The following is a 10,436-nucleotide window of genomic DNA, read 5'->3' as shown; positions in this document are numbered from 1 at the left end:
CTAACAGGGGTATTGAACTGTTATTTTATCAAGTTCTGCTTTTACTTTTTTTTAATGTTTTATTGTTGTTTTGCTTTATATACTGTATATAAAAAAATGCGCTTTTGTTTTGAAGGAATAAAGACGGAAGTAATTTCCTGCCGTTCCGTTGCCGGTGTACGTTACCTTTCTATTTCCTTGTTGGTCTTGACAGTTGAGTGGAAATGGCACTGAAGTTGGATGGAAAAAAACTGCCATTGCGAAGGACACGAGAGGATGGAAAGAATGATGACGATGATGTCGCCGGGAAGAAGAATAGAACTGAAGTCAGACGGTACTGGAGGCTACTTAACTTAGTGCTGAATCAGCACGACGCTTTATCTGACTTTATCTGACTTACTTCGATACCTCACATCCTTAGACGACGCTGAAGTTAGCCTCCGATTCGGCAATTAAGGGGAAAGTTAAGGGGAAATCAACTGAACGTGCAGTGCGACTGTTGTCGCTGATTGTCTGTTTTTGTGACACCTCGTTTTGGGTAAGATATAAACTTTGCCTGACACCCACTATTGTATTTAGGAAACCTTTATTCTATTTGTGAAAATGCAATCAAGGAATATGCAGTAGACCACTTTGGACCAGGTCCAGATCAAAAAACATTGTACCTAGTCTTCTCATTTAATTCAGACACAGTTTTTGATTTGTGAAACCTTTATTCTATTTGTGAAAATGCAATAAAGGCATATTTCACTGTATTTTCAGCATATAGACCACTTTGGACCAGGTCCAGATCAAACACCGTTATACCTAGACCTCTCAAATCTGGGCTGGATTAATCTACAGACCCTGGAGATTCATAAAAACAGTCTCTGATTTGTGAAACCTTTATTCTATTTGTGAAAATGCAATAAAGGCATATTTCACTGTATTTTCAGCATATAGACCACTTTGGACCAGGTCCAGATCAAACACCGTTATACCTAGACCTCTCAAATCTGGGCTGGATTAATCTACAGACCCTGGAGATTCATAAAAACAGTCTCTGATTTGTGAAACCTTTATTCTGTTTGTGAAAATGCAGTATTTTTCAGCATATAGACCATTTTGGACCAGATCCAGATCCAAAACCACTGTACCTAGACTAATCAAATCTAGTGATGAGTAAGTTAGAAACTTGAACTTTCAACAACACAACATTTAAGAGGCTGTTGGTTGTTTTTTTTGTACAGTGGTATTTGTTATGAGTCTTATAGGCTTTTCTCATGCTAGACATGCACAAGTACAGTAGGACAGTCACAGCTTTAAATAATCAAATGAATGAAGGCTGAGTTCCATTTAGCTTCCTCATTGTCAGGAACCATGCTGGCCCGCTGTCAGTAAGTGGAATCATCAGTATTGTTAAGTTGTTTTGGACATGTCGCAGGCACAGGTATAAACACCAACATGAATGATTGAAATCCGTTTAGCTGACTTTATCAGGCTGATTTGTACAAATTACATTATAAAGCGGATAATATTACATTTAATGAGAAAACCATCACTTCCATATTTGATCAATGAAACAAATGTGTTTGCGTGTTCTTTAAAATATATCGTCTTTAAAGCTTTAGTAACAGGCTAAAGGTAAATATTCTGCAGTTACCCACAAAAGAATTCACCTGCCACCCACTTGTGGTTGTCTTTGGGAACGATAGATATGTGATGTGTCATAAAAAAGTGAATCAGTGTTCAGTGTTTCTATATGGTCAAAACAAATGAGTCAGTATTAAACATACCACCTGTTATTTTCCCCAGGGTGGAGTCTTGTTTGGATCAACCCATGGATTCAGACAGTATCCATGAAGTGGTCACGTATACGCCGTCACTGCTACCAGGTTAGTGTTATATAATATATCACAACACTTAATCTTTAGGTAAAATGTGCGGCAAACCTTTTTCTTCTTCTTCTTCTCCTACATGTTATTTCCTCTTCTCCACCAGCCAGTCACTACGATAGAGACACCACTGAACCAATCAGCTGTGGTCTTCAGACTCTAGATGAACTGTTGTCATGGAAACGCAGTGAGGCAAACCCCTTTAACGTGACAGTGGTCCCTCTGGCACCTCGGGAGCCCCCCCTGGCCGACAGTGCACGTAGGACATTGGTGTCTCATGACATGATGGGTGGCTACCTCGACGACAGGTACGAGATATATCGCTCGTAGTGGTTGATTCTCAGTTTTTCCTAATGGACCGCTTGGTTATTTGGTTAAGTAGTGTGATATCATGTCATGGTCATGCCTCTGTTATTAAGGTTTCTCCAGGGGACAACTTCAGATGCTCCGTACGCCTTCTACCACTGGCACTACATTGATATTTTCAACTACTTTACACACGTCATGGTGACTATTCCTCCTGCTGTGTGGACCAGTGCTGCACACAAACATGGAGTTGTCGTTATAGGTGAGGAAAAGACCTCAGAATAACAGTCGAGTAATCCTTATATTAGATTATATAACCACCTGCTGTGATCGTCCCACTTTCCAGGGACTTTTATCACAGAGTGGACTGATGGAGCCGCGGCGTGCGAGTCGTTCCTGAAAGACGAGGAGTCGTATCGCGCTGTCGCTGATAAACTCGTCCAGATCAGCCATTATTATGGCTTTGATGGCTGGCTCATTAACATCGAGAATAAACTCAGTGTAAGTAAATGGCTTCTACGCCAATGCTCCCCCCACTACACTGCAAAAAATGCCTCTAAAAAAAACAAGAAAATAAATAACCACTATTAGGGGAAAATTACTTGTTTCAAGCAAAATGACCTGCCAGTGCAACAAGAACAAAAGACAAAAAAAGGCAAATTATCTTCAGTAACTTCAGCCTTATTAAGTAAATAAGTCCAAAAAATTGTGTGATTAGATAAAAACACTGAGTTCAAGTCAATTACAATAGTACATATTTTCATTTTTTGCAGTGTATGCTTTTTGTAATAGGTACTAATATATACGTATATATATGTGTATATATATATGTGTATATATATACATATGTATATATATATATATATATATATATATATATATATATATATATATATATATATATATATATATATACATACAGACCAGGGGAGGGGGGTAATAATTTGAAAAAAAAGTCACAGATTTATGAGATTAAAAGTGGCTTTTAATCTCATAAATCTGCACACTTTCCGCCCTCATACGCCTCTTCTGACTGTGCGTAATGCTCACCACAGCTACTCCATCACCATAATATCATTATTTCTTTACATACTGTCCTGGAGTAAAATCAGAGTGCATGTGCTCTCTTCTGCGTGCAGGAGGTCGCGGTGAAGAACACGCCGTTGTTCCTGCGCTATCTGAGCGACCAGATGCACGAGCGAGTGCCCGGCAGCCTGGTCGTGTGGTACGACAGCGTGGTCGAAAACGGACATCTGAACTGGCAGAACGAACTCAACCAGTCCAACAGGTAGAGACGTCTCTCCCATGTGTTTTAACAACCACATTTAAGTACCACAGTGGAAAATAGTGAATAAAATATGACATATTTCTGCTGTTGTTATGAAGTTTAAAGAAAACAGAGCAGAATTATTGTTTTAGAACAGACACATGCAATGAGAGGATTATTACAATAGTTGTGACAGTGCTAAACATAATTGGTAACGTTCCATCAACCATTGCAACTAGTAGGAATTTGTCTGTTCATTAGCAACTTAACATTTGGACCTTTTCCTAGGCTGTTTTTTGACGCCTGTGATGGTTTTTTCACCAACTACAACTGGACAGAGGAACACCTGGAGAGGATAAAAGACTACAGTGGACTCGGAGGCCGCGGTGCTGACGTCTACGTCGGGGTAGACGTGTTCGCTCGTGGCAACGTGGTGGGAGGAATGCTGGAAACCAATAAGGTAATGAGGTCGTCTTTTTTATGAATAAGCCTTCATTGTTAGGAGATCGCTGACTGTATGTGTCGTCTTCAGTCTCTGGCCGTCATTCGGAAGCACAACTTCTCTGTGGCCATCTTTGCTCCAGGCTGGGTGTACGAGAGCCACGACGATAAGACTGAATTCCGCAAGAATCAGGACACGTGAGAGCGACATGAAATTTACTCTTCTTCTTCTTCTTCTTCTTCTTCTTCTTTTTAAATGTAGAGTTTGTGATTTCTGCTGCTGAGCGCGTCTCAATCGAAAACAATGACAGAGGTTCTAGTTTGATGATGTCGCTGAGCACCATGGACTCATGGGAACTGCTGGACAGAACAAATACCTGTCCATCAGTGAACAGTGCACACTATAAAACACTGGCTAACTAGTAGTAACAAATAGTTCCTTTCCCCTCCCAAGGGAAGGGTAAGGAAAAGCATTTGACTACAGCAGAGGCTCTTAAAGTGGACGACCAACATTAGAGGGTCTGTTAGCTTGAATACAAAAATTGTGTTTTATGGATTTAAAGAGTGTTTTTTCTTTTTTTTTTGATATTTCTAATGTTTAAGATTCAAGATATTTATTGTCATATGTTCAGTTAAAACAGACAGTCACACTGCACAATGAAATTCTTCATTTGCACGTTCCCCATAATCACTACAACAAAGAATATATACATTTGTATAAATAAATATAATATTAATTAAAAAAAAAGAAAAGAAACAGTATCAGAAAAATATAACTTAAAAAAACTAGAATAAAACTTAAGCTAAATGTACAGACTAAAAATATAAACCTATTTAAACTGCAATTGCTTAAGATACTGGACGTTCATATAGTGAAATAAGGTGAATGGATGGAGATAAGGATGTTCCTTAACTTCCTGCAGGTTCTGGGCTCTTCTCTCAGACTTCCTGTACGTCCACCGTCCAACGTCAGCTCTTCCCTTCATTTCCTCCTTCTGCCAAGGCTTTGGGAAGAGCCTGTACTGGAGAGGACAGGTAATGAACAACATTACAGCTTGTGGAGTTACATTCATTATTGGATTGGTCATTCGTGTCAGGACTGTCACCTTTAATGTCCAGAGTGTTCAGGAGTGAAGCACGTTGCTTTTGCTTCTACTGTTTATTTTTAAACAGAAGTTTAAAGTCTTCTTAGTTTTTACCCTAACTGCTTATTTTAATCCGCAGCTGCTGTTGCTCCCAGCACATTTGTGTTGTTGCGTTACAGGAGTTTCACTCGTGTGTTTGATTATCGCCGTCTCCTTTAATGTGTCTGCAGCAGGAGACGGAGAGAAGCTGGTTCAACCTGTCTGCTCAGGAGATTCAGCCCATGTATTACCACACAGAGCTGGAGGGCCCGGGATGGCTGAGGAGCCGCGGCTGCCCGGAGGACGCCTGGAACGGAGGCTGCTCGCTGCTGCTCGAAGGCCTCATCCCCGTCTCTCTCACGTCTCAAGTTTCCGCCAAGTGTGTGTTTTCTTTGTTTTTCACGTGGACGGTTGAAAGTGAACCAACTTTCCTCAACACAGTCGCTCATGCAGTCTCCATGTTGTCTTTGTCTCTCAGGATCTTCTCCCTCCACGTTCCCCTGCCGCCCAAGATCCTGGTGAGCCTCATCTATAAGCCATCTGACGGGATCAGTGTCTCTCTGGAGCTCAAGACTACAGACGCCAGTCTCTGCACAAATACAGACAGGAAGCAAGGAAGCAAGGAATTTAAACGTGAGTTTCTCACGCTCACACATTAATCACAGTAATCACTTTCTAAAAATGACTACAATTTTAACTATTTCAAACACACGTTGTTCACAAGAAGTTCAGTCTACAGTTTATATAGTCCTGGAATATCTCGTAGATTCTTAGACTTGATACACACTGTATGTTTATTTTGAACTATTGCCAAACATTCACTGTTAAATGTTTGTCACAGTTGACAGTGTGTATCCGAAGGTTTTGGATCATGGACACCAGCTGGCCAGTCAGTTCTCTCAGCTTTGTGGCAGCTTGAATCCAGATGGCTGGACTGTCAGGTAAAACACGGCAAACTTCAGGGTTCAAATGAGCAGATTAGACTGTGACGTAGAGTCTCTCTCTCTCTCTCTCTCTCTCTCTTCATGTCACCGGAACAGGTGTTTGCAGCTGGAGCTTCGAGGCTGTACTCTGAGAGAAGTCTGTGTCAGCATCCAGAGGAAGGGAGAGGCTCGGGACACGGCTTTCACCTGCAGGGTGGGAGAGATCATGGTGAGACAGTGGCTCATTCTCCTTCTTAACCTGTCATGTATCTCTCTTTGACCATAAACTACTCTAAAGTGATTTATAGCCACATCCACATCACTCCATTTTTATTAAAAGGAGTAAAATTACATAAATTCTGCTTTGAATACACCTGCCATCCACATTAGTCAGGAACTGAGACCTTTGATGATGTCACATCAGCTCAGTTTTACCTTCACCTTGGCATCTGTCTCAATAACGATAATAATAATAATAATAATAATAATAATAATAATAACAATAATGGTTTATCAGTCTCTTCTCAGAATTTAACCTGTCCTCTACTAGAAACCTTCCTAGAATTAGCAGCAGTGGGCGGGCAGCCAGCCCCGTGGCCACGTGGAAAGGGAACTTGGCTTGTAAACGGAGGGTTGCAAGCCTCCGGATACTGAGACCAAGCAAAAGAGGAGAGAGTCAGATTCCCTTTTAAAGTGACACACACATGCCCAGTTTACTGTGTTTTAAGCCTTGTTAATCATCTGGATGCAGAATGGTTCACTGAAAATTACATTTGTGCTTCTTTCTTGTTACATACAAGTCATTTCTGTCTGTCTGTGTCTTGTTTTCTCATCAAGCTCCTGGATGCAGCCACTCTGCATGTTCCCTCTGACGTGGTTAAGGGCTTGTGTATTTATGACGTGGTTTGGCTGCGCGGTGCCGCTTCCTCCACCTCGTCCACCTCGTCCAGCCTGCACCTCACCGCCACTCTGCGCTGGGATTATCCCACTGAGCAGGTGCGATACTTCAGGGTGTACTGGCGACGGTTGAGAGGACCCAATCCACGAGTCCCTCCAGGTCAGCTGGTTCTGCTGGGACGGGCGTATTCTAATCTGTACAGGGTCGCAGGGCTGGCGGTGCCAGAGCCGGCTGGTGTACTGGAGCTGGTGGTGGAGCCAGTGAACAGGAAGGGCTTCCTGGTCCCAGAGAGCCAGTGGGGACGAAGAAGCTTCAGCTACACGGGGGACGTCACAGAATGACTTTACAGAAATGTGATCACATGGTGCTTCACCTGCTCACGTATGTTCCTGCTAACATAACGTGACAAAAATTGTTAATTGGGAATGCTGAGTCAGGTTGTTGTTTTAGTTTGTATTAATGTGCATGTGAGAACCCAATATTCCTGGTCCCCTGAACCCAGATTTCCAATTCAGAAACTCGGAGCAACATCACACCCTGAGATATAATATGATGACTATTAACCATCAGTTCCACAGTAAATCTGTGGTACACAGGGTATTAATTGTGATCTATGGACATGTTAATATGCTGTTTGTGTGAGAAAACTACCATGTAGAGGTTGTTATCGGCTGCTATTGCTAACAATGACTAGCCTGAGATATGTTTGCATCTATGGTTTTTTCCAACTCCAACTATCGGTCTACAAACTTTCAGGGACGAAACATAAACTACTGGTCCACAGATCAGTGTCTTGGTTGTCTCAGGACTCAGCATTCCCAACTGCATTTTTTTTGGGAAACACACACATCCTCGCCTGTTTCTAACACAAAAGAACTGTGTTTGCATCCGAAAACCTATCAAACCCCAAATAATTATAACACGTTTGTCTGTGTGACACGTGCGCATTCATTCTAACTACATCAACCAAACAAGCCTCTCCAGTATATTGTATAACCAGGTTTGACATTTACATTGACAACACTGTATCTGTCTCTGATATTTATATTTGCATGTAACACTCACTTTTGTATGTAGGAAATATAATTATCCACAACATTAGAACTGTTAACTGCTTCCAATGCTGTGGCAGATTAAAGTATATGAAGCTTGTTTTGATAAAATAATAATAAAAAATCATAAATACTATAACGTAAATCTTATTGTTGTTACAATTATTCTCATGGTTTGAACAAGTCCTTCATTAGAACTTTATGTTTCCAATTCCCATACAGTAGCTGCACCTCTGCTGGGCGATGACGCCAAAAGGTTTCTAATTATTTAAATACATTTCTGATAAATAGGTTAGTTTTCTCCTGGTAAAGTTCTTTTCAACACACAGGTGCCAGCTGTCGGCCTTATTTCTGACTAATAACTGAAGATATGAACACATTATTACCTCAAACAGTGACCCGGATCTTTATTTACCTCAACTGTGAGATAATTTACCATGTTTACATCAGGAAGAACGAATTCCTTCATATTCACATGTTTAATAAACCAAATTATTGCGTTTAACCAATGTCTATGATGAATTATTTTAAAATCTCTCTTAAAAGATTCATGGGTGCTTTAAAAAGCACTTTCTGAGCAAAAAACAAACAAACACCCTCTCATTTGAGCACATGAGCTTTCGATCTCCATGTTATAAAAACATGAAATGGAACATCTGTGCTGCTAAACTGCACTGTTTTCATCTAAAAAGCTGCACAGTATCTCTAAAAACACTGCCCCTGTTGGTCAGAGGGAGGAAAAACAATTACAAATGATGATACATTTGTATTTATTTATTTCAAAAAGAAGCATGAGAAGTGACTGAAGATCATGTTGTAACTGTGGTGTCATCAGGGTCATAATCACTGAGCTGACGACAAACTTTAACTTTTAAACATTATAGTATGAAAGTGACTAACATGTGGTATGAATATTTTCTTATTCTAGAAAAGTTTAAATAAAACACAACAGCAGCCATTTAAACAAGTCAGAGCAGTGATATTGTTTCCAGGATTTCATAGATGTTAATCTTATAACAGAAAAAACACAACAATGTGTAAATACACAATGTAAAACCATATCTGTTGTGTTTTATAGTAAAACTGATATAGATACACAGCAGGAAACCGCTCTTAAGTTATTAAGTTATGTTTTACTATGAAATTACTACTGTAAAATAACACCAAAAAACTGTAAAGTTACAGTAATTTACTATAAAGTAATTCAACTGTAATTTACTGTAAATATGTAACCTGGTTATACTTTAACCCTTGACCTTACATGTAAATATGATCATATAAACTCAAAGGTCTGGGATCACCACACTGAATACATTTTAAAAAGAAGAACATGCAGTGTCCTAGTTTGAGGTTTAAAATAGCGTGAACTACATCACTGATATATCTTTAGCTATGGAAAGTGATTGACTTCACACACAGTTGGACTTTCTTTTGCTATCAAATTATTATCTAACAAAATGTAAAGAACAATGAAAAATGTTTCCCCAACCAAAATAATAAAATAAAATAAAAATATTCTGGCCTGAAATAAATATAATTTGCTGCAACTATGGGCCCATTAATTTAATTGTGCACAGTTAGTGCTGAGCTCAAAACACCAAAAAACTTACAAAACAGACAAATGCAACGATTAATGTATGCATGGCCAGGATATAAAGTCTAAGTATTAAATATTACAACTAAAAGTAGCCTCCTGACTAAAAGGACTATGCAACGATGACATTGTATTTACAGCAACTATGGAAATGTGACAAGTGTAAGGACAAGAAATAATAAGAGAATAAGCTACACACCCCTCCTATATATTTTTCAAGTATTGTTCTGTGTAGCTCACAAAATAGTGTCTGTGATGACAAGTAGCACATACAGAGAGCTGTGCTTTCTCCTTTTGGCCACAAGGTGGAGTATCTACTAAAGTGAGCACTGCTCGGGTGTAAACAAGCACATGTGTATGAGCACGGTTTCCTCCCGGTTCCAAAGCTATAGCAGCGCGCCGGAGAAATTGATATTATACATTTTTTCAGTGTGAGAAATACAATGTTTGACGGAAGTGCGTGAAAAAAGACCGAAAAGCGTGACTTTCACGCTCAGTGGTGGTTTTACATTGTGAATTAGCACATTGTTGTAAACAACAGCCACGCTTCTATGCGATAAGCTAGCTAGCTGCTAACTAGCCAGTACGAGCACATCACAAAGTGCCAAAAAGAACATTATATATATATATATACACATACATATATATATATATTAAACTCCATAACAAGTTAACAGACACAAGGTATACAGACGTACCTAATGTGAAAAGGTGACTGTGAGACATTTCCACTCTCATACATGAAGCTAACTTACGCGACGCTTCTCCAGCGGTCAGATCAAAAGGGGCGCGCGACACACTCACGTGCATACCTGATGCCGCCTGGTGGACTTGACCGCAAACTGCCTGAAACTGCTGCAAACTGATGGAAACCATAACAAAACAGTGAACTCTAATATATTGGTCCCTGATACCAGTTTAAATAGAAATATATAATTCATCTCTAGTGTTTTACTATTTTAAGTACTTGTTTAATAC

General features: G+C 39.8%; 1 protein-coding gene across 3 annotated transcripts; it reads left to right on the top strand.

Moving 5' to 3' along the window:
- Positions 1-149: 149 nt before the first annotated feature.
- engase (endo-beta-N-acetylglucosaminidase) lies at positions 150-8,369 on the top strand. Of its 3 annotated transcripts, none has more exons than XM_044051759.1 (14): positions 150-313; positions 1,774-1,853; positions 1,960-2,161; positions 2,273-2,421; positions 2,506-2,660; positions 3,299-3,447; positions 3,715-3,886; positions 3,959-4,065; positions 4,791-4,902; positions 5,186-5,370; positions 5,470-5,624; positions 5,833-5,932; positions 6,032-6,143; positions 6,752-8,369. In XM_044051759.1, the coding sequence occupies exons 1-14, from the start codon at positions 204-206 to the stop codon at positions 7,151-7,153; spliced, it is 2,190 nt and encodes a 729-aa protein (XP_043907694.1). In that variant the 5' UTR covers positions 150-203; the 3' UTR covers positions 7,154-8,369. The 3 variants fall into 3 exon arrangements, with proteins under 3 accessions (XP_043907694.1, XP_043907693.1, XP_043907695.1); XM_044051758.1 differs by having other exon boundaries at positions 151-313; positions 5,183-5,370; XM_044051760.1 differs by having other exon boundaries at positions 251-517; positions 5,183-5,370.
- The last annotated feature ends 2,067 nt before the right edge of the window (positions 8,370-10,436 follow it).

This window comes from Solea senegalensis, linkage group LG19 (genome assembly GCF_019176455.1).
Source record: "Solea senegalensis isolate Sse05_10M linkage group LG19, IFAPA_SoseM_1, whole genome shotgun sequence".
In the NCBI taxonomy this organism is placed as follows: Eukaryota; Metazoa; Chordata; class Actinopteri; order Pleuronectiformes; family Soleidae; genus Solea; species Solea senegalensis.
This window is presented reverse-complemented; position numbering and strand designations above follow the sequence as displayed.

What these genes read in the sequence shown, in the direction of transcription:
- engase (XM_044051758.1), top strand. Translation starts at nt 204, where the DNA reads ATGGCACTGAAGTTGGATGGAAAAAAACTGCCATTGCGAAGGACACGA. An exon ending in GAACTCAACCAGTCCAACAG is followed by an intron (nt 3,448 to 3,714) that starts GTAGAGACGTCT and finishes ACCTTTTCCTAG; the next exon opens with GCTGTTTTTTGACGCCTGTG. An exon ending in GCCTGTACTGGAGAGGACAG is followed by an intron (nt 4,903 to 5,182) that starts GTAATGAACAAC and finishes ATGTGTCTGCAG; the next exon opens with CAGGAGACGGAGAGAAGCTG.